Source organism: Jaculus jaculus, chromosome 14 (genome assembly GCF_020740685.1).
Source record: "Jaculus jaculus isolate mJacJac1 chromosome 14, mJacJac1.mat.Y.cur, whole genome shotgun sequence".
NCBI classification, from domain to species: Eukaryota; Metazoa; Chordata; class Mammalia; order Rodentia; family Dipodidae; genus Jaculus; species Jaculus jaculus.
Window position 1 is genome coordinate 64627605 of NC_059115.1, and position 24891 is coordinate 64652495.

General features: G+C 41.1%; 1 protein-coding gene across 2 annotated transcripts in view; it reads left to right on the forward strand.

The window, feature by feature from the left end:
* Nr2c2 (nuclear receptor subfamily 2 group C member 2) overlaps positions 1-24891 on the forward strand; it is a 90303-nt gene that overhangs the window by 26669 nt on the left and 38743 nt on the right. For both annotated transcript variants that reach the window (XM_045133956.1, XM_045133957.1), the window contains 2 exons: positions 17933-17974; positions 18604-18714. In XM_045133956.1, the coding sequence (XP_044989891.1) occupies positions 18643-18714 (72 nt within the window). In that variant the 5' untranslated portion in view covers positions 17933-17974; positions 18604-18642. The remainder of the gene's footprint in view (positions 1-17932; positions 17975-18603; positions 18715-24891) is intronic.

The following is a 24891-nucleotide window of genomic DNA, read 5'->3' on the forward strand; positions in this document are numbered from 1 at the left end:
AGGGCATGCAGCCATTACAGACAGACTCCACATGCATATGCTACTTTGTGCATCTGGCTCCACATGTGTTCTGGGAAATCAAACTGGTCGATAGGTTCTGCAAGCAAGTGCCTTAACTGCTGAGCCATCTCTCCAGCCTTCCAAAAAAGAAATGTAAGAGAACATACCAAATAGAAGTTTTTTTTGTTTTTTTTGTTTTTTTTTTTTTGTTTTTCGAGGTAGGGTCTCACTCTGGTCCAGGCTGACCTGGAATTAACTCTGTAGTCTCAGGGTAGCCTTGAACTCATGGCGATCCTCCTACCTCTGCCTCCCAAGTGCTGGGATTAAAGGCGTGCGCCACCACGCCTGGCACCAAATAGAAGTTTTTGATCAAGACAGCATTCCAGTCTCAAATATTTTGTTACAATAACAGGTTATACCGGCTGAAAATGATCACCAAATTTAAAGAAAATGGTTAACAGTACCCTAATTTCCACTGTTTTAATCCAAAAATAACATAAAACATTTGTACAGGGAGCTGGGGCAATGAATATTTTAGCTTACAAACATGAGAACAATCTTTTTATTTTAGTTGTTTTTAATATTTATTTATTTGAGAGAGAGGCAGACAGAATGGGCATGCCAGGAACTCCAGACATATGTACATTTGGCTTACATGGGTACTGGGGAGTTGAACCTGGGTCCTTAAGCTTCAATGGAAAGTGCCTTAGCCACTAAACCATCTCTCCAGCTCCTGAATTCAATCTTTAGTGCACACATTAAAAGCTAGGGAGATGATGACAGGCAGATCCTTGGTCAGTCTAGTGTAATTGGTGAGCTCCGGGCCAATGAACCCATCCCTTCATTGTCTTCATTATCTCTGAAAAGAAGATGGACAGTGTCACGTGATGGTGATACCTGATGTTGTCCTTTAGCCTTCACATGCACGTGCACACGTGTGTATGCAGGAACATAAATCTCGTAAAAATCAAAAACACTTGTACAAATAAATTAGTGCTAAAAATTAGGGCTGGAGAGATGGCTTAGCGGTTAATGTGCTTGCCTGTAACGCCTAAGGACCCACATAAAGCCAGACACACAAGGTAACACACGCATCTGGAGTCCAGGTGCAGTAGGTAGAGGCCCTGGCATGCCAGTTGTCTCATTAAAAAAAAGAATACTAGGGGGGAAAAGAATTGAAAGTTCATGGTTAATACCCAGAAGTGTTCTTTCTGTGTTCTGAAATCTTATAAATGTTTTCAAGGCTGGGAATGACACATTTGAAACATGTCAGAGTAAATGTATGCTCAGGAGCATTGTGGGACTGATCATCTCATGAAAATATAAAAGCTTGTGGTGCTTTCACTATAGCCACCCTGAGACCACATAGTGAATTCCAGGTCAGCCTGGGCTAGAGTGAGACCCTACCTCGGTGGGGGGAGGGGGAGACCTACAGCTGGGCGTGGTGGTGCACACCTTTAATCCCAGCACTCAGGAGGCAGAGGTAGGAGGATCACTGTGTTTGAGGCCACCTTGGGCTACAGAGTGAGTTCCAGGTCATCTGGGCTAGAGATCCTTCCTTAGGGAAAGAGAAACAAAGAGGGAAGAAAGAAAAGAGATAAAGAGAAGTTAAAAAGAAAAAGAGGGAGAAAAGAGAGACAGGAAAGTGGGGGGGGGGAGAGGAAAGAAAGAGGAATGAGTGAGAGAGAGGAGAGAGAGAGAAAACCACTGAATTGTAAAGTCAGGTTTTTAGTCTAGATAGTGTTGATTTTTTTTTTTTCCCCAACCAAACTAAACTCTCTCACAAGCCAACAGATGAACCAGGAGTTTCTCTGAGCTCATTGTACATTAGGAGTCTGAAGTTTATTTCAGTTAAAACATTATTTTCTCTGTAGATTTCAACACATATTGGCTAAACAATGCTGTCTCTGAGGTAGCCTCGGATACTTTGGAAGTCCTTTTCAACTTCATCTTAGCTATGGCTTCAATACCAATAAATTTCTTTTTTCAGAGTTTCTGCTTATGAAGGCAGCAGGATCATTGGCATCCACTGGCTTAGGTCTTACATCTTGCTGTGACCTCTTAACTAAATGGAGCTTTTATACTGTTATCTTTTAAGAATCTCTAGCATATTTGGAATTTGCATTTTTTTTTTAAGGTAGGGTTTCACTCTAGTTCAGGCTGACCTGGAATTTACTATGTCATCTCAGGGTGGCCTCAAACCCACTGTGATCCTCCTGCCTCTGCCTCCTGAGTGCTAGGATTAAAGGTGTGCACCCCCACACCCGGCTTTGGAATGTGCATTTTCTTTGGGTTTGTTCTTAGTCTTTTTAGCATTAAGGAGGTAGAAACAGATAGATCCTGGGATCTCACTGTCCAGCAAATCTAGATGATTAGGTTCCAGGCCAATGAGAGAGAAACCCATTCTCAAAAAAGATGGGTGACATTCCTGAGGACAACATAAGGTTGTTCTCTGGCCTGCACATGCATGCTCACACATGAATACACATACATGTGCGTGCGCATGTAACACACACAAGCTGAGAGTCAAATTCAGCTTTTGGGGGGGGTGGGGGTTGTCAAGGTAGCATCTCATTCTAGCTCAGGCTGACCTGAAATTCACTCTATAGTGGCTTCGAACTCACAGTGACCCTACTACCTCTGCCTCCTGAGAGTTTGGATTAAAGGCGTGTGCCACCACGCCTGGCTTTCAAATTTGGCTTTTTGATTTTTTTTTCTTAATAGTTTTAAATAATTACACAGCTTTACATGCAGAAGTAACTGGCCATAAGTTAGTTCAGATGTCAATGCATTCATTATGAATTGTATAATCCTTCTGAAAGTTTTCACTTCCTTCAGACCCAGTGCTTTATATACCAGTATTTTTTAATTATTATTTTTTTATTAACAACTTCCATGATTGTAAACAATATCCCATGGTAATGCCCTCCCCGCCTACTACTTTCCCCTTTGAAACTCCATTCTCCATCATATCCCCTCCTCCTCTCAATCAGTCTCTCTCATTTTGATGTCATGATCTTTTTCTCCTGTTACGATGGTCTTGTGTAGGTAGTGTCAGGCACTGTGAGGTCATGGATATCCAGGCCATTTTGTGTCTGGAGGAGCACATTGCAAGGAGTCCTACTCTTCCTTTGGCTCTTACATTCTTTCCACCACTTCTTCTGCAATGGACCCTGAGCCTTGGAAGGTGTGATAGAGATGTTGCAGTGCTGAGCACTCCTCTGTCACTTCTTCCCAGCACCATGATGCCTCCGGAGTCATCCCAAGGTCACTGCCATCTGGAAAGAGAAGGTTCTCTACCAAAAGTGAGAGTAGCATTAATATATAGGTATGAACATTAAGAGAAGTGCTTACTGGGCAGTTTATACATTTAGCCAGACAGCAGCAGACATTACACCCCTAGGGCTCATGACTACCGTTGTTTTAGGTTTTCAGTATCAGGGATGTATTCCCTCCTATGGAGTGAGCCTCCAGTCCAACAAGAGGGCAGTTGGTTTCCACCATGACAAACATGCCACTATTGCACCCGTTGGCTCATTTGGCCTGGCTGGCAAAATATAAGGCTTGCAGTATCCACTGTTGAGTATCTTCACTGGTGATTTCTCTCTCTGCCACTGAGCTGCATGCAGAATGGCTTTTTTCAGCTTTCCATCAGCTGGTCTACATGGAGGAGGTTATTAGCTCAGTTCCAGCAGGATTTCTCAGTGGTCTTGCAGCCCAAGTATGTGGAGTCTTCAGCAATATATAGCAGTATTTTTGATACACTTTTACTGCACGAAATTACTGTGATAGAAAATATAGACATTTGTTGACAGTTACATTAGGAGAAATAACAATTTAACAGTAAGTAATGTTTGTTTCATGCTAGTATTTAGGCCTAGCTACCATAGATAATGTAATTGAGAGGTCAGATAGTTGCATATTCTTAAATAAGCAATTACTTAAGGGTAGTAAAAAAGATGCAAGGCATATAGTGGAACTAGAATAAAATTAGTGCTAGACTTTTAATATGAGAAATCCGTTAATGAGCATAATTATCTACAGGGAGGCAGTGAGGAAGTTTGCTCTTGTACAAGAATTGTAGCTTGCCAGGCGTGGTGGCGCACGCCTTTAATCCCAGCACTCGGGAGGCAGAGGTAGGAGGATCACCTTGAGTTCAAGGCCACCCTGAGACTACAGAGTTAATTCCAGGTCAGCCTGGACCAAAGTGAGACCCTACCTCGAAAAACCAAAAAAAAAAAAAAAAAAAAAAAAAAGAATTGTAGCTTATATAAGAAAAATTTACCAAAATTTCCTGTGGTATGTTTTGACACAGGTTGATGCTGATCTATCATCATAGCTCCTTTCTTTTTTTTATTTTATTTTTTTTTAATTTTTATTAACATTTTCCATGATTATAAAATATATCCCATGGTAATTCCCTCCCTCCCCACCCCCACACTTTCCCATTTGAAATTCCATTCTCCATCATATTACCTCCCCATTACAATCACTGTAATTACATATATACAATATCAACCTCCCTTCCTTTCTCTACCCTTTATGTCTCCTTTTTACCTTACTGGCCTCTGCTACCAAGTATTTTCATTCTCACGCAGAAGCCCAGTCATCTGTAGCTAGGATCCACATATGAGAGAGAACATGTGGCGCTTGGCTTTCTGGGCCTGGGTTATCTCACTTAGTATAATACTTTCCAGGTCCATCCATTTTTCTGCAAATTTCATAACTTCATTTTTCTTTACCACTGAGTAGAACTCCATTGTATAAATGTGCCACATCTTCATCATCCACTCATCAGTTGAGGGACATATAGGCTGGTTCCATTTCCCAGCTATTATAAATTGAGCAGCAATAAACATGGTAGAGCACGTACTTCTAAGGAAATGAGATGAGTCCTTTGGATATATGCTTAGGAGTGCTATAGCTGGGTCATATGGTAGATCAATATTTAGCTGTTTTAGGAACCTCCACACTGTTTTCCACAATGGCTGGACCAGATTGCATTCCCACCAGCAGTGCAGAAGGGTTCCTTTTTTTCCACATCCCCGCCAACATTTATGATCATTTGTTTTCATGATGGTGGCCAATCTGACAGGAGTGAGATGGAATCTCAATGTAGTTTTAATCTGCATTTCCCTGATGACTAGTGACGTAGAACATTTTTTTAGATGCTTATATGCCATTCGTATTTCTTCCTTTGAGAACTCTCTATTTAGCTCCATAGCCCATTTTTTGATTGGCTTGTCTGATTCCTTATTATTTAATTTTTTGAGTTCTTTGTATATCCTAGATATTAATCCTCTATCAGATATATAGCTGGCGCAGATTTTTTCCCATTCTGTAGGTTGCCTCTTTGCTTTTTTCACTGTGTCCTTTGCATAGCTCCTTTCTTGAGGTCTCATACGCTTGAAGTATGTTTAGAATTTAATACTTTAGACTGAGGACTGAGGAGATTGCTCAGTGGTTAAAGACGTTTGCTTGCAAAGCCTGCTGGCCAGGGTTCAATTCCCCAGTACCCACATAAAGCCAGATGCACAGTGTTATATGTGTCCAGAGTTTATTTGCAGTAACAAGAGGACCGAGCACACAAACACTGATTCAAATTCTCTGTCCTGTCACAAATTCAAAGGAAGAAATGGAACATCAGCTGTGGGAAAAGATAACATCTTATTCAGAGTTCTAGGCTGCACATTGCATGTGATTTTTCTCCAAGAAATTGTAATAATGCCTTATGTTTATTTCATTTAATCCTCTCAATGAGATAGGGCTATTAGCTCAATGTCATAAGCAAGCAGATGCTTAGAACAACCAAGGGACTTGTCTAAAGCTACTACTGCATAATGCTTATGTGTGCTTGGTATGCATCATGATGTATTTACACAGACCAACCAGCTTATCACGTTGATTCTGCTTAGCTTTGTGGGTGAAGAAATGGCCTGAGTTTTGTCTGTTTTTTAAATCTTCAGAGCTGGTTATGGTGGCACATGACTTTAATCCCAGCACTTGGGAGGCAGAGGTAAAAGGATTACTATGAGTTTGAGGCTAGCCTGGGAGAGCTCCAAGACAACCTGGGCTAGAGTGAGGCTCTCTTAAAAATCCTAAAAAAAAAAAAAAAAAAAAAAAACCTCAGTGATACTGTCAAGACTACATTATTTTTCCACAGTACACTTTTATGCCTCGTCTTGTTTTTTAGATGGGTTATAAGAGAAGCTTCCCTTTTAAAGTTGAGGATACATGAAGTAGGCCTCTTATGTTAGACTTGAAGTGAAAAATAAGATCATTCATAGTACCAGACTTCAGCAATATCTATGGTTTTGGAAAGTAACCTTTGTGTGGTGGTGCACGCCTTTAATCCCAGCACTTGGGAGGCAGAGGTAGGAGGATCGCCGTGAGTTCAAGGCCACCCTGAGACTACATAGTGAATTCCAGGTCAGCCTGGGCTAGAGTGAGACCCTACCTCGAAAAACCCCCCAAAAAAGTAACCCTGGGCTAGAGAGTTGGCTTAGCAGCTAAGACTCTTGCCTGTGAAGCCTAAGGATTAGGCTTGATTCCCTATTACTCACATAAGCCAGATGCACAAGGTGGTGCAAATAGCTGGAGTTTATTTGCAGTGCTAGGGGCCATGATGTACCCATTCTCAGGCCCGTCTCTCTCCTCCATCTTCTCTGCCTTTTTTTGGTTTTTCAAGGTAGGGTCTCACTCTAGTCCAGGCTGACCTGGAATTAACTATGTAGTCTCAGGGTGACCTCAAATTCATGGCGATCCTCCTACCTGTGCCTCCTGAGTGCTGGGATTAAAGGCATGTATCACCATACCCAGTTTAAAAAAATTATAAAAAGTAACCTTTTATTGGATTCCTTTTAATTATAAAAGGAATATGGTGTTCTCTGTCACCTTGCTATATAACAACCATTTCCACCCCTACCTCTATCCCTTCCTTATATCCCTTATTCCTTCTGTTTTCCTTATAAGTTCCTATTATCTACAGGCATTAGTACTTTGTTACATAGAAGGTAAATTCCAGAAAGTCCAGAACTTCTGTTAACTATTGTTTTTACCTGTGTCTAAGATATGCATGTATAGAATATAGTGAGCATTAAAACTTACTGAATGGGGTTGGAGAGATGGCTTAGCGGTTAAGCGCTTGCCTGTGAAGCCTAAGGACCCCGGTTCAAGGCTTGGTTCCCCAGGACCCACATACATGTCTGGAGTTCGTTTGCAGTGGCTGGAAGCCCTGGCATGCCCATTCTCTCTCTCCCTCTCTGCCTCTTTCTCTCTCTGTCTGTCACTCTCAAATAAATAAATTAAAAAAAAAAACCTTATTGAATGAATAAATGGATTATTTTTTATTTCTTCATATGTATATCATCCACTTGTGACCACAATATGCATACCACTTTGTATCTTGTATTTTCATATGTCAATGAATAGTCTATTTGCAGGTTGCTACATAGTCTACATGAACATTTTTCACAGTTGTATAATACTGTATCAAGGGAACATAATATAATTTACCAACCCATCACCTAGTGTAAGACATATAAATTGCATCTAATCTTTCTTTGTTGTAAATTAATACCAACAAATATATCCTTTTTTTGAAGCATCTAGTACTAGTCAAGGTATCTAATAGCAAATAATGGAAAACAATTAATTTGAACATAAGTGAGAGTCTTAAAGAACATTGAGTTAAAATATATATATGGGGACTGGAGAGATGGCTTAGCGGTTAAGCGCTTGCCTGTGAAGCCTAAGGACCCCGGTTCGAGGCTCGGTTCCCCAGGTCCCACGTTAGCCAGATGCACAAGGGGGCGCACGTGTCTGAAGTTCGTTTGCAGAAGCTGGAAGCCCTGGCATGCCCATTCTCTCTCTCCCCCTCTATCTGTCTTTCTCTCTGTGTCTGTAGCTCTCAAATAAATAAATTTTAAATATATATATATATATATATATGGAAATGTACTGATGGGCAGACAGATTGGGATTCCTTGCACCATTAGGATTGGAGAAGCAGCTTTGCAGCTTAAAACAACCAAAGAGTCACACTACAGGGCCAATCTGGTGACACTGAGCCAAAACTTGAGTTATCTGTCATTTTCTGCTATTATAGTTGTAGGAAATGCTCTTCCTTGCCCAAACCTGGAGAGAAGGGTTTGTATATCTCCTAAAAAGATAATTTAGGATAAAGCCACTTTTGTGTGCAGGGTCCTTATGTAAGGTATATTCCCACAAATAGGATTGTGAAGTCAGAACTATGAACAATTTTTTTTTAATTTTTCAAGATTTAATTTTACTTATTTATTGGAGAGAGAGAGAGAGAATGGGCACACCAGGGCCTCCAGCCACTGCAAATGAACTCCAGATGCATGCACCACTATGTGCATCTGGCTTACATGGGATCTGGAGAATCGAACTGGGGTCCCTAGGCTTTGCAGGCATGTGCCTTGACCACTAAGACATCCCTCCAGCCCCTGAACAAATTTTTATATGACAGGAGATCTGTGGACTTCAGTAGTTAGGTCTTGGAGTTTTGTTGCTTCTCTGCATTCACATCTTGCCTTTTTCACATCATTTATTGGCTGTGCTTAGTGAATAGGATGTTAGGTTACTTGGAACGCTAAATAGTTGTTGAAATGGAAGGGCTTTTAGCATATCTTCTCAAAAAGAAGAGTCATCTCTTCCCCCTTAATTTTTTTTTTTTAAACTTTTTTGTTCATTTTTATTTATTTATTTGAGAGTGACAGACAGAGAGAAAGAGGTAGAGAAAGAAAGAGAGAGAATGGGCGCGCCAGGGCCTCCAGCCACTGCAAACGAACTCCAGACGCGTTCGCCCCCTTGTGCATCTGGCTAACGTGGGACCTGGGGAACTGAGCCTCGAACCGGGGTCCTTCGGCTTCACAGGCAAGCGCTTAACCGCTAAGCCATCTCTCCAGCCCTCTTCCCCCTTAATTTTTCCTTCTTGGATTGGAGTGCCTGGGTTTGTGCTGGAATCTGAAGAATATGTTGTTTAACTTACATTGCTTAAAGGCAGTGTACATACAAACTTACGGAGTTGAAGTCCATCGTTCATAGCAGTGTGAACTTTTTTGGTTTTTGGTTTTTGTTTTTTTGTTTTTGTTTTTGTTTTTGTTTTTTGAGGTAGGGTCTCGCTCTAGCTCAGGCTGACCTGGAATTCACTATGGAGTCTCAGGGTGGCCTCAAACTCATGGCCTCCTACATCTGCCTCCCGAATGCTGGGATTAAAGTCGTGCGCCACCACGCCTGGCTTGAACTTACTTACTTTTTTTTTTCTTCCTTCCTTTCTTTCTTTCTTTTCTTTCTTCTTTCTTTCTCTTTCTCTTTCTATTTTGGTTTTTTCCAGGTAGGGTCTAACTATAGCCCAGGCTGACCTGGAATTCACTATGTAGTTTCAGGCTGGCCTTGGACTTACAGCAATCCTCCTACCTCTGCCTCCCAAGTGCTGGGATTAAAGGCATGTGCCGCCACATCCAGCTCAACTTTTATTTTTTTTAGACAGGGTTTTATGGAGCCAAGCTCAGCTGAGAATGACCTTGAACCTCTGATCCTCCTGCCTGTACCTCCCAAGATCTAGGATCATAAGAATGTGGCACCATGCCTGGTTATATGGTGCTAGTGATCAAATTTAGGGGCTATGTGCATGCTAGCCAAGTACTCTACTGACTGAGCCACATCCTTGGCTCTATACAAACTGACTTTTTAAAATTTCTCCCACCTCAATTTCTTTTTCCAACCCATATAAAAATACATATTCACTGAACAACTTTCTTACCAATCCTTTGTTAGACTTTTTGTCAAAAAGAATTATTTGCAAGCGGAGAGAGAGAATGGGCATACCAGGGCCTCCAGCCGCTGCAAACTCCAGATGCATATGTCACTTTGTGCATCTGTCTTTACATGGGTACTGGGTAATCAAACCTGAGTCATTAAGGCTTTGCAGGCAAGTGCCTTAGCCGCTGGGCCATCACTCCAGTCTCGGACTTTTTTTTTTTTTTTTTTTTGAGTTATGTTTTTGGTGACTGATCAGCATTCATCTCTTATTGAATGTTTGAAGGGCTAAAATTAGTTGTGAATTCCCCATGTCAAACAGGAGGCTGTAACCTGGCTTAATGCCAGATGCCTGTGACTCAAAGCCAGATAATCTATCTGGACAGTAACTGCAGCCCCTACTCCCTAACTCACTGTGGCCCCTTTCCTCAGTGGTCTTGGGGAAAGAGTGGGCAGAAACTTGAAGTCATCCTATGGACCTTTGGTGCCCTTCATATACTGACATGTTTATTTCCTACCCAAATGGGAGGTTCTGAGGCCATAGCTCTTGCTGTATTCAGAATATATCTGACATGTGTTGGGTGGTTATAGGTAAATGGGTCCAGTCTGTTATTCTTGAGGGTTTAAAAAACTTTTATCTGTTTTATGTGCAAGGAGAGAGAGAGAGAGAGAGTTAGTATATGGGCACCAGGGCCTCTTACCAGTACAAACTCCAGATGCATATGCCAGTTTGTACATCTGGCTTATGTGGATAGTAGGGAACTGAACTGGGGCCATCAGACCTTGCAAGCACCTTTAACTGTTAAGCCATCTCCCCAGCCCTATTCTTGTGTTTTTTAGTATTTTATTTTTATTTATTTATTTGGCAGAGAGAGAGAGAATATGGATGTGCCAGGGCCTCCAGCCACTGCAAATGAACTCCAGACACATGCGCCCCCCCCCTTGTGCATCTGGCTAACATGGGTCCTGGGGAATCAAATCTGGGTCCTTTGGGTTTGCAGGCAAATGCCTTAACCACTAAGCCATCCCTCCTGCCCCTATTCTTGTGTTTTTATATGTAGTGCAGACTTTATGATGTTGCCTACACTTTGGAAAACATTATATTTATAAAAGTGTTAGCTTTGGCATAGTGAAACCAAAGATGAACATCTGGGTTCTCCAAATATCTCTCCATTTCTTATAAAATTGTTTCAAGTTTGGTTAGTACATACTAATGTTCTTGTAATGCTCTCCGTTAAGAAAAGGTGGTTTTTCAAGGGGAAGGGTGGAGGAGGAGAGGACTTAACAGAGGCAGCAGCAATCTAGGTGAAGGGAGAACTTTGTAAGCAGTGTACATTTTCCCTAGAAGCAGTTCATCACATTATTAGACAAACTGCTTCAGCAGCTGGAAGAGCAGCAGGAGCATGTCGATTTTGCTTCCTTGGTTACATGGAGTGATAGTGTACTTGACCTTCAGCAGAGCAGGGTCACAGAAAGGGCATCTTCAAACTGCCCCCTCTGGTGCAGTGAATGGAATCTGCACTGGCAGGGTTTGAAAGCACAGGCCTGTGTACTTCCTCCACCAACCCCTGGCTGGTTTAGTTGTCCTGGAAGGTTGCTGAGGGAAAATGTAAAAAAGCTGCGGGGAGTCCTGGGCATGGTAAGTGTGAATGTCCAAAAGAAAGACTGCAGTGTTTGGCTTCTCTATTTGAGGTTTTGGTTTTGCTTCCCTTCTCCTTTCTCCTTTCTTCCTTCTCTTCCTCTCTCCCTCTTTCTCTCCCTCCCCTTTTCTCCCTCACTGTGTAGTCCCCACCCCCACCTCACCCATGTAGTGTATTTCAATAACTTATTTTTAAAGCAATTAATAAATATATCACAGGATTTAAATATCTGTTGTATAGTTGAAGGAATTCAATTTAGTGTCTTTTTTTAAATACTAGGAAACTGTTTCTTCTAGGAATGAGTATTAAGTATTGTTTGCTTTTGGCAGGTTAATCTGCCTATGAACTAAGACTTTATAAACCAGAATGCTTTTAACCATCTCCCTGTTTTACATAACTGTGGGAAGTAGTTGCTGACTGGTGTGTGTTTGTTTTTTTAAATGGATATTTGTATATTTGTTTTGAGGCAGGATCTTCTATATCACCCAGGCTAACCTGAAATTCATTATCCTCTGCCTCAGCCTTCCAAGTATTGGGATGACAGGCCTATACTACCATGCCCAACTTGATGTTCACTTTGGATCTTTGCTTTTTTGCCACGAGATTTAGGGGTATAGTTTAATATTTTTTAAATTTATTTGAGAGAAGAAAAGAGAGTGGATGCACCAGGACCTCCAGCCACGGCAAATAAACTTCAGATGCATATACCACTATGTGCATCTGGCTTACATGGGATCTGGAGAATCAAACCTGGCTCTAAGCTTAGGCTTCACAGGCAAGTGCCTTGACCACTAAGCCATCTCTTCATCCCATAGTTTCATATTTTTTATAGTCTGCATTATCAACTAGAAATTTTTGTTTTGTTTTTCGAAGTAGGGTTTCACTGCAGCTCAGGCTGACCTGGAATTTATCGACTAGAAAATTCTAATTCTGACATATTCGACACTCGTTTATCTTATCACATTTCATCCTTTGACTTCAAAAGTTTTAAGAACAAGTCATCAAGAGAGCATAGCACACTTGACTGACTTAATAGCTCTTTGTGTAAGGTAAGGAAGGGGGAGACCAGCAATGTCCTGTCACTTCCTGTTTGACAAGTTGAAAAGCAAATGACGCATACTGCAGCACAAAAAGGGGTATCTCTGTCCAGTGACCCTTCACCGTGTTTATTCTCATGTGCCTTTGAAATAGATACAAAAGAAGGAGGTGGCCCCTGCTTAAGCTTTGTCCCACTTAGACATTTATATTGTCCATTATTTCCGTAAGAGTGTTAAGAAGTTGGGGCTGGAGAGATGGCTTAGCGGTTAAGGCATTTGCCTGCAAAGCTAAAGGATCCCGGTTCAATTCCCCAGGACCCATATTAGCCAGATGCACAAGGGGGCGCATGTGTCTGGAGTTTGTTTGCAGTGGCTGAAGGCCCTGGTGTGCCCCATTCATATTCCCCCTCTGTCTGTCTGTCTGTCTGTCTCTCTCTCTCCCTCTTTCTCTCAAATAAATAAATAGAATTTTTTTTTAATTTTAAAAAGTGTTGAGAAGTCCACCTAGGTGTGGTGGCACACGCCTTGAATCCCAGCACTCTGGAGGCAGAGGTAGGAGGATTGCTGTGAATTTGAGGCCACCCTGAGACTACATAGTTAATTCCAGGTCAGCCTGGACCAGAGTGAGACCCTACCTCCTGGGGGGTGGGGGAGAGTGTTAAGAAGTCAAAAGTTCCTGAATGGGAGTTGTTAAGAAAGGTCTGCTTGCTATTTTTTCACACTGTATGAACTCTTGTCATCTCATGAAAATGTTACTACTCAAACCAAGAATAAATTGTGCATTAAGAAATCTTGATATATACACGTGTCATGCACATCTGCATCAACCTAACATTATCTGCTTCAGCAAATGACTGAGGCTGTGCAGTGCGGTGATACAGCAGTGTTGCAATGCCTGAGCTCCCTTTGCTGCAGTCCCACTTGTGCCCATGGATGGGAGCCAGAACCCCTTGATGAGCATAATAAACCTCTAAGACAGGTGCCCAGCTATACCTGTGGGATGTCTAGTAGACAGGTACAAGAGTGGAATAAAACAGATCTAGGCAGAGTCCCACTATCAAAGGCTATTGACTGGAGACTTCGTATTCCTTCCCTAAGTTAGTAAGTATTCATTCACTAAGCATTCATTGTGAGCTTACTGTATGTCTGACCTTAAGAACAAAAGGAGAAGTAAAACTGTTCCCTCCTGCCCTCAGATCTCCCTAAAGAGAAAGGATTAGTGTCCTGTGGAGCCCTTCAGACCAGAGGCAGGATAGGAGACTAGAGGAACAGGACTTTGGTTAGACTTTGGAGACAGTAAGCCTCTGTGTTGAACACGCATGTCTAACTTCAGAAAAGAAGTGAAATGGAACAACTGACTTTACGTTTTCTCTGAACTGAAATAGTTCTTTGTCGTCTATGTGTGGATCAGATATGATTTGGCCAATAATTAATTTCACTCCATTACTCTCTTGCCTGTTTTTGTTTGAGCCAGAGTCTCCTAGTGGTCTTGTTTTTTCATGAGGATTAGAGATTCTTGGGTCTGTGGTCCCCTATTGGAGTAGAGTTACAAGTGTGCATGGCCACACTCAGCAGTTTGACCTGAAGTCTGGAAATTCAAACTAGAGGTTAAGACCTCTGAGCCATCTCTCCAGCCCATGATCAGCAAGAATTTCTACCATTTTTTGTGGGTTGTCTTTCATGTTCTTGCCAGTGCCTTTATCTTCATTCTGGGGATGGGAAGATGGTTCAGCAGTTAAAGCTGCTTACTTGTAAAGCCTGCTGACCCAGATTTGATTCCCCAGTGCTCAGGTAAAGTCAGATACAAAAAAAATGATGCAAGCATCTGGAATTCATTTGCAATGACAAGAAACTCTAGCATGCCCATGTACAAACACACACATACGTACATGCACACAATAAAATTTTGATACTCATTTTATCAGGCCTCTAAACATTTTGAATTAGTTTAACTTTTTTTTTAATATATTTTTTTAATTTTTATTTATTTATTTATTTGAGAGCGACAGACACAGAGAGAAAGACAGATAGAGGGAGAGAGAGAATGGGCGCGCCAAGGCTTCCAGCCTCTGCAAACGAACTCCAGACGTGTGCGCCCCCTTGTGCATCTGGCTAACGTGGGACCTGGGGAACCGAGCCTCGAACCGGGGTCCTTAGGCTTCACAGGCAAGCGCTTAACCGCTAAGCCATCTCTCCAGCCCTAGTTTAAGTTTTTAAAAAATTTTTTGTTTATTTTTCTTTATTTATTTGAGAGCAACAGACAGAGAGAAGGAGAGAGAGAATGGGCGTGTCAGGGCCTCCAGCCACTGCAAACGAACTCCAGATGTGTGCGCCCCCTAGTGCATCTGACTAACATGGGTCCTGGGGAATCGAGCCTTGAGCCAGGGTCCTTAGGCTTCACAGGCAAGCGCTTAACCACTAAGCCATCTCTCCAGCCCTAGTTTAACTTTTTATTGACAACCTTCATACATTTTGATAATATACTATGATCATAATCCTCTCCCGCCACCTTTCCTTTCCCCCCTCCTCTATCTTCCCTCCACTGAATCCCTTCATTGCAAAACTATGCTAACCTATTTTGATGTCATTATTTTTCTTCTGTCTCTTATGCAGGTCTCATGTAGGCAACATCAGCCATTGTGAGGTCATGAATACTACAGTCACTGTGTATGGGTTTTTGTTATTGTTGATGGAAGGAAACATTAAAAATACATATTTTTTTGAAAAGATTCTTCTTTCTCCATTGTAACCAGATGGCCCCTTGTTGAGTTTTGAGCATCAAAGTCAGGTGATAAACATAACCATAAATCTAAAGTGCTGTCACTTGTAACAAGAAAGTAGAGGAGCTCACACATTCATATATTAAAGTCCTGTCTCACACCTACTCTCTCTAATTGTGACTGCATTTGATTCTGTATGTGAAGACAATCAAAATCAGTCTGTTTTGCTCGGCACATTTCGTGCGTAGTATTTCCAAGTTGTCATAAATGGCCAACCCTCCCTTTAAGGCTGCTAGGTATTCATGGTGTATTTTCTTTGTTGATTAATCTGTTGATGACATTTGGGTTGATACCATAATTTGGCTATTTTGAATAATTCTGCACTGAACATAGAAGTGGGTACATCTCTTTGACAAACTGGTTTTAAATTTTTTGGTAAATAAAAAAAATTTTTGGTACAAAAAGGTTGATTACTTCAGGTTTTAGTAAGTTTTGAAATGAAACCATATGACTTCTCCAACTTGGTTTTCTTTTACAAGATTGTTTTTTTTTTTTTTTTTTTTCTGGGATCCTTGCATTTCTATATGGGTTTTAAGGTCAATTGGTCAATTTATTTTTTTTTTTAGAAAGTCTCCCTACCCCCACAAAAAAATTATGTCAGGCATGGTGGAGCACTCCTTTAATCCTGGCTCTCAGAAGAATGAGGTGTAGGAGGATCACTGGGAATTTGAAGCCACTCTGAGACTACATAATGAATTCCAGGTCAGCCTGGGCTAGAGTGAGACCCTACAAAAAAAAGGTACCTAAAATTTCATCAAGAATAACATTAAAATGCTGGGCGTGGTGGCGCATACCTTCAATCCCAGCACTTGGGAGGCAGAGGTAGGAGGATCGCCATGGGTTTGAGTCCCTCCCCCCCCCAGACAACATAGTGAATTCCAGGTTAGCCTGGGCCAGAGTGAGACCTTACCTCAAAAAAACAAACAAACAAACAAAAAACATTAAAGGTATAAGTCAGGTTAGGGAGCAATGCCAGTTTACTTGTAGTAAGTCCCATAAACATGGTATTTTTTCATTCACTTAAATTGTCTTGGATTTTTTTCAGTATTATTTTATGGGGATTTGGTTGGTTGGTGTCTAGATTTTAGAGACAAGGTCTCACTTGGTAGTCCAAGCTGGCCTAGCACTCACTACGTAATCCAGCTCAAGTCACAGCAGCTCGCTTACCTCAGCTTCCAAGCACTCAGATGATAGGTGTGAGCTACTCCACTCTGTTTTTCTGATTGTCATTGTTCAGTCTAACATTTATTTTGTTAAATTTGTTTGTTTTTGTTTTTTGATTTTTTTTTTTCAAGCTAGGGTATCTCTCTGGCCCAGGCTGACCTGGAAGTTCACTGTGTAGTCTCAGGGTGGCCTCAAATTCACAGTGATCCTCCTACCTCTGCCTCCCGAGTAGTGGAATTTAAAGGTATGTGTCACCACGCCCAACTCTTTAATTCTTTTTAATGTTGCAGTCCTTAATTTCGTTTTCAGATTGCTCATAGTGTAAAGAATTAAAATGGCTTAGCGGTTAAGCGCTTGCCTGTGAAGCCTAAGGACCCCAGTTGGAGGCTTGATTCTCCAGGACCCACGTTAGCCAGATTAACAAGAGGCGCATGTGTCTGGAGTTCATTTGCAGTGGCTGGAAGCCCTGATGCACCCATTTTCTTTCTCTATCTGCCTCTTTCTCTGTCACTCCCAAATAAATATATAAAAATGAACCAAAAGAATGAACAACAAATAAAAATTAAAATTAAGGGTTAGAGAGATGGCTTAGTAGTTAAGGCCCTTGTCTGCAAAGCCAAAGGACCTCTGTTCAATTCCCCAGGAGCCACATAAGCCAGATGCATAAGGTGGCGCATGCATCTGGAGTTTATATGCAGCGGCTGGAGGCCCTGGTGCGCCCAGTGTCTCTCTCAATCTCTCTCTGTGTCTCTCTGCCTCTTTTTCTCAAATAAAATAATTTAAAAAAAAAATTTTTTTAAAGAATTAAAATTGGTCTTGTAACTTACAATTTAGAAGTCTTACCAGCTGTAGTGTATTTTTTTATGTTTCTGTAAGACTTTTGGTACATAAGATCCTTTAATATGCATATAAGGATACTTTTACTCCATTCTCAATATATGCTTGCCTGCCTTCTCCCTCTCCTTTCTTCTCTCCTTTACTCCCCCTCCCAACCCTCTCTCCCTAGTTTGCCCCCTAGCAATTGTAGTACCATGTTGTATGCAAATAGTGAAAGCAGACATCCCTGTCTTATTCCTCATCTCACAAGAAAATTTTATCTTTTGCCCTTTATCAGATTGGAGAACCTTCCTTCTATTCCTAGTTTGTTGAGTGTTTTTATTATGAGAGAGTGTTGGATTTCGTCAAGTTTTTTTTTTTTTCTGATGATCATGTGGTTTTTGTTCCTTATTCTTTTAATATGATTATTAAATGGTTTGACTTTAATATGTTGAACCAGCCTTACATTCCTGGAATAAACCCCACTTGTTCATTGCACATAATCCGTTGTATGCTACTGGATTTGATTGACTTTCTTTTGTTGAGGACTTTTTTAATACCTATTCATAAGATGTTCTCATTATGTCTTTGCTTTTGGTGTTGAGAAACACTGGCCTCACGGTAATTAATTAGAAATGTTCTCCTTTTTGGAACTTTGTAAGGGGTTTATGATATACTTTTAATCAAGGAAAATGATGTCTTTTCACTTCAGGTACATCCAGGTGACCACTCAGCATCTTGAACCTTGCATTTGGTAGGTATTGACTAAATTCGAGACTTTGGTTACTTGTGGGCTTTCCCCAACTCCATTACACTGGGGATGGGAGGTTGTCAGAACCTTTTCATAAGTGCTGATCCCAGTAGTTTGCAACATTATGTTTGCTCCATTTGTTCTCCCCTACATTGTTATAAGACCATTTCTCTGGAAAGTCATTGTAAAGGAGGGTTGTATAGCTAGTTTTGGAAACGGGGGGGGGGGAGGGAGGGGGGAGTGAAAAAAGAGAAAAAGAAAGAGAAAGAAAATCTCCAAAAAAGTTATTTTAGTAGTTTTTTATGATTGTGCAGAGCATAACTGGAATTTTCTTTATCCTTGCATTTTCAACATCAGAATTAAGATGGTATTTTCTTGGGGCTATCATTGGCATTATCTCACTGATCTTTTGTCACGCTGGGCTGACATTTCAGAATTGCACAAGCTTATCACTCAAAGCCACAACAAATACAAGACTTGGTCCTACCAGGTATGAAGGTGCACACCTGTCAGAATTCCAGTACTAGGAAAGTGGAGGCAGGAAGCTCAAGAGTTCAGAACCAGCTTGGGCTACCAAAAAAAGAAGAATGCTCCACTGAGCATTTTCCACACCCCTGTGTTCTTGTCTACAGGTACCACGTACACAGAACTCTCAGTCCGAATCTCCAGGGATGACCAGCCCCTCCCCACGCATTCAGATAATCTCCACCGACTCTGCGGTAGCCTCACCTCAGCGCATTCAGGTACCTGCTTTGGTCCCATTGGGTTCCTACTTTCTGCCCATTCTGTCCCAAAACATGCCTAAGGTTTTTGCTGAGGAGTTGTGCCTTCTAGCATCAAGTGTAGTATAACCCCATTTATTAAAGACTTACATTTAACTTTTAACACAAAATAAGAGCTGTTGCTTATGAAGTACCTTTTACTTATTTGCTTCCAATTTGAGAGACAATATATCCCCTTAGTAGTATGGACCCTTGCTTTTAGACACATCTGCTTTTTCAATCTTGAAATTAAAATTTAATTATATGGGCTGGGGAGATGTCTCAATAGTTAAAGATACTTGCTTGCGAAGCCTGCTGGCCTGGGTTCAGTTCCGATTGTAAAGTCAGATGTACAAAGTGGAACATGCATTTAGAGTTTGTTTGCAGCCAAACAGGAGGCACTGTCATACCTAAACACACTGATTCTCTCACACATGTACATTCTCTTTTCCTCTCTGCTTGCAAATAAAAATATCTTAACTAATTGAAATTTAATTACCTATTTTTTCTGTTTGAAAAACAAAATAATAGTTCTTGCTTCAGGTTAGTATTAGGAATCAGTGAGACATTGCTTATAAAATGTTTAGAAAGGAGACTTGCATATAATAATGTTCAATATGTATAAATTGTGTATAATAGCATATCCTTAGTATTATTGTTGACTAAATGATAGTCACTGAAATTATATTCACTTAACCTGCCCCATCTCACTGAGTATTCTCCTTTAAACAAAAAAGAAGATGGGTTTGTGGGCATTGTGCACAACAGGTTGGAGGGAGAGGTCATACTAATGATGGATCAAAGATTTATTGTTAACTGCGTCAAGGTAAATTAAAGGTCCATCGAAGACATACAGAGATGAACAACACAAAAAAGCATTAGTTCCATGACACAAGTATGAAAGATGCTAGGGTAGAAAGGTGTTTCCATGAATGAAAGGATTGCTTTCATTTACAGTTTAAGTTGTGCCAGTTGCCAGTGTAAGAAAATAGTATGATGTATTTACAAATAAATGCATATTTTTTTAGTGTTTACATATTCTTAAAAGAGATTAATGAGGGCTAGAGAGATGGCTTAGTGGTTAAGGCGCTTGCCTGTGAAGCCTAAGGATCTGTGTTCTACTCTACAGATTCCACGTTAGCCAGGAGCACAAAAGTGAGGCAAGAGCAAGGTCACACGTGCCCACTAGGTGATGCAAGCATGTATGGAGTTCAGTTGCAGTGGCTGAGGCTGTGGCACACCAATTCCCTATCTCTCCTCTCTCTCTCTCTCTCTGTTTCTCTCTCGTGCACACATTCTCTCTAAAATAAATAAATAAATAGAAGCAGGGCGTGGTGGCACACACCTTTAATCCCAGCACTCGGGAGGCAAAGGTAGGAGGATCACCGTGAGTTCAAGGCCACCCAGAGACTAGAGTGAATTCCAGGTCAGCCTGGGCTAGAGTGAGACCCCACCATGCAAACCCAAAAATAAATAAATAAATAAATAGAGAGTAGTGAGGCTAGAGAAATGGCTCAGCAGTTAAGGCGCTTACCTGCAAACCTTAAGGATCCAAGTTTGATTCCTCAATACCCACAGAACACCAGATGTATAAGGTGGTACCTGCGTCTGGAATTTGCAGTGGCTAGAAGCCCTGGTGTGCCCATTCTCTCTTGCTCTCTCACTCTCTCTTCCCTTCTCTCTCCCTCTTCCCCCTCTTTCTCTCAAATAAATAAAATATTTTTAAAAAAATAAAGATAAGACTATCTTTAGTGTACAATAGGACTGTATTATTGTACACTAAAGAGACAAGACTTTTAAACTGGACATGGTGGTGCACATCTTTAATCCCAGCAGAGGTAGGAGGATCGCTGTGAGTTCAAGGCCACCCTGAGACTACATAGCAAATTCCAGGTCAGCTTGAGCTAGAGTGAGACGCTACCTTGGAAAAATAACAACAACAACAAAAACAAGATAGAAGACTTTTAATAAGTAAAATGAGTTGTTAGAAATTAATCTACTAGCTGGACATGGTGGTGCACACCTTTAATCCTAGCACTTGGGAGGCAGAGGTAGAAGGATCACTGAGAGTTCGAGGCCACCCTGAGACTACATAGTGAATTCCAGGTCACCCTGAACTAAAGTCCTTACCTTGAAAAAAAAAATTACATGCTATGTAAAATGATGATAATGGGCCCACTAGGGCCTCTATTCACACTGTAAATGAACTCCAGATGCATGTACCACTTTGCACATGTAGCTTGACTTAGGTACTGGGGACTCAAACAGAGGTCGTTAGGCTTTGCAAGCAAGCATCTTCACTGCTGAGTCATCTCTTCAGCCCAACATCACTTTTATCCTTGTATCATGTGACCCTACCAGCACAAATACTTTGAGAGAAGGGGGCAACACAGTTCAGTGGAGGTAGCATTAAGGCCAAGACTGAGACAGTTGCTTTAAGGATACAGAATTTTTGGACAGAATCTGTGGAGAAGATGGAGGACACTGGAAAAATTAGGCTCAAATTTTATTATTTAATCTGAATTGCAAAGAATCTAAAGTAAATTAAAAGATAAAATCTGTCATATACTTTTAAATGCTGAAGGTCATCAACACTCTCGCTTTTCTCCTGTGTTCATTGTATTTTGGTAGATTTGGTGAGTTTCCCTTGCACTCTGTGTTTTAAAGTTCCAGGTCACCCTTTCCAAGTTGCAGCTTTTCTGGAGAGCCATTGTATTTATTGCTAAAATTTACATTAAGGGCTGGAGAAATGGCTCAGCAGTTAAAGGTACTTATTTGCAAAGCCTGACAGCCCGGGTTCAATTCCCCAGTACCTTTGTAAAGCCAGATGCACAAAGTGGAACATGCGTCTGGAGCTTGCAATAGCTAGAGGCCCTGGTGCATCCATACTTTCTCCCCGCACCCCCCCCCCCCGGTCTACTTTTCAAATAAATAAATAAAATATTTTTAAACTTTATATTAAGCAAATGTTTGCTTACAAAACATATTTATATAATAAAATATTTATTTTTGTTTTAAGACAGGATTTCATGCTAATCCAGGCTCATGATGTTCCTCCTACCTCAGCCTCCCAAGTGCTAGGATTGCAGCATGAGCTAGCATGACTGGCTTTTTTTTTTTTAATCTGTTTTAATGATTTTGCTTTTTATATTTTTATTTATTTATTTGAGAAAGAGAAAGAAAGAAAGAAAGATGCAGGTAGAGAGAATGGGTGTGCCCGGGCTTAGAGCCACCACAAACAAACTCTAGACACATTTGTGCATCTGGCTTATGTGGGTACTGGGGAATCAAACCTGGGCCCTTAGGCTTCGTAAGCAAGTGCCTTAACCACTAAGCGATCTCTCTAGTCCTCTTTTATCTATTTTAAATATTGAGAGTCACATAAAATTTTGTTAAAGGGGCTTGTGCAGTTATATATTTTTTTATTACTCATTTTTGAGAAAGAGAGAAAATGGGCTGTCAGGGCCTTAAGCCACTGCAAGCAAACTCCAGACATATGCACCCCTTTGTGCACATGTGTGACATTTCATGCTTGCTTCACTGTGCATCTGGCTATGTGGAATGTGGAGATTTGAACATGAGTTCTTAGCACTTCGCAGACAAGTGTCTTAACCATTAAGCCATTTCTCTAGCCCAGTTACTTTTTTTTTTTTTTTTTTTTTAGTTTAAAATCTTCCTTACAGTCTTAAGGAAAGTGCTCTTTCTCTAATTACTATTTGTGTTGAAGGTTAGAGAGCGACCTAAGACTACTTGGTCTCCTTTCACCCTGTTTAAGACACCTTGTTTTGCCCCTGGAAAGGCCAGACTAGCTTCAGTATTCTCCTGATTCCCATTGGATTTCTAGTAGGCAGCAGGTTTACAGAACAAGTGCTTTTTTTTTTTTTACTTCATTTTAGAGAGAGAGAAAATTGGCACACCAGGGCTTCAGCCATAGCAGACGCTTTGGCCACCTAGTGGGCATGTACGACCTTGCATTTGCCTCACTTCTGTGTGTGTGTCTTACGTGGGATCTGGAGTCAAATATGGTTCCTTAGGCTTAGCAGGCAAATGCCTTAACCACTAAGCCGTCTCCCCAGTCCTGCCTCTGAACCTCTTACAGACTCTTCTGTTCCCTTTTCCCACTTGCCAACTGTGGTGTTTTGTGTAGTCATTTTTTTCTGCCTGCTGGTATATATCAGTTGCTTACAAGGAGCCTTTGATATCTCCAACTATAACTATTGATTTCTTTATTTTTCCTTGTAGTTCTATCAACTTTTGCCTTGTGTTTTGTTTGCATAATAATTGGTTTTTGGTACTGGGGTTAGATTTACAGCTTTACACCTCTATTGTTAGGTACATACACATTTAGCATTGTTGGGTCTTCTTTGCAAAACTGATTTCTTTCTCATTATGCAGTACTTCTTTAAAGAGCCTGATAGGGCTGGAGAGATGGCATAGCATTTAAGGTACTTGCCTGCAAAGCCAAAGGACCTAGGTTTGATTCCCCAGGACCCACATAAGCCAGATGTACAAGGTAGCACATGTGTCTGGAGTTCATTTGCAGTGGCTGGAGGCCTTGGCACACCCACTCATATTCTTTCTTTCTCCCTCCCTCCCCCCCCCTCTCTCTCTCTCTCTCTCTCTCTCTCTCTGCCTCTTTCAAATAAAAAGTAAAAATAAAATATTTTTTAAAGCCTGATATTTTTCATGCTCTGAAGTTTTTGTTTAAAAGTACTATAGTTACTCCATCTTGTTTCCTAATTTAGTTACTTATTTAGTTGTCTATTTATAAATAAGAGAGATTGAGTGAGTATGGGCATTCTATAGACTCTTGCCCCTGTAGACAAACTCCAGACACATGTGCTATTTTGTGTATCTGGCTTTATGTGGGTAGTGAAAAATTAAACCTGAGTCAGCAGGCTTTGCAAGCAAGCACCGTTAATCATTGAGCCATCTCCCCAGCCTTCTATCTTCTTTTTGATTATTGAATATATAGAACATCATTCTTTAACTATTTTTAAGTATTTCTTTATTTATTTGAGAGAGAAAAAGTCTGAGAGAGAGAGAGAGAATGGGCATGCCAGTGCCTCTAGACACTGCAAATGAACTCCAGACCTGTGCTACCTTGTGCATCTGTCCTACATGGTTACTGAGGAATTTAACCTGGGTCCTTTTGCAGGCAAGCACCTTAACCACTGAGCCACCTCTCCAGCCCGGAACATCATTTTTCATCCCTTTTAAAGTGTCTTGGCTTGGTTAGCTCTGCTGTAATGTGACATGTTCCTTCCCAAGAATTCCACACATTATACAGAATTATGTAATGAAAACTACAAGACTTGAGGATGGAAATAGAATTAGTGGCACAGCAGTCACCAATTCATCAGACATTAAAAAATAAGTAGTAAGGGGCTAGAGAGATGGCTTAGTGGTTAAGACCCTTGCCTGTGAAGCCTAAGGACCCAGGTTCGATTCTCCAGGTCTCACATATGCCAGATGCACATGGTGGCGCATGCATCTGGAGTTTGTTTGCAGTGGCTAGAGGCCCTGGAGTGCTCCCCCCACCCCCGTCCCTCTGTCTCAAATAAATAAATAATAAATCAGAAAAAAAATTTAAATAAGTAGTTGGGCTGGAGAGATGGCTTAGCAGTTAAGGCACTTGACTGCAAAGCCAAAGGAACTCAGTTCAATTGCCCAGAACCCACGTAAGACAGATGCACAAGGTGGCACATGCATGTGGAGTTCATTTGCAGCAGCTAAAGGTCCTGGTGCACCCATTCTCCCCCCCCCTTTCTTCCCTCCCTCTCTCTCTCTCACACACACCTGCTTCTTTCTCTCTCAACTAAATAAAATTTTTTAAAAATTAAAAAATAAGTAGTAAATTTAATAAAAACTACTGGTGTTTTAATGCGTAATGACTATAATAAATACCTCACTTTGAAAGGTCATATAGTCTGCTGTGAAGGTGGTATTGGAAAACTGCATTTCATAACTGTCTTAGTGGTGGACAGAGGATAAGCTGTAGTGCTGGGAGGTGTGACTTGTGCCACACACCAAGTTCAGCGTCATGTTTCATGTTCATCTAATGCTCCTCACAGGGAAAAAAATATATAGCACATAAAAAGCCAGACATGGGCCAGGTGTGGTGGCACACACCTTTAATCCCAGCACCCTGGAGGCAGA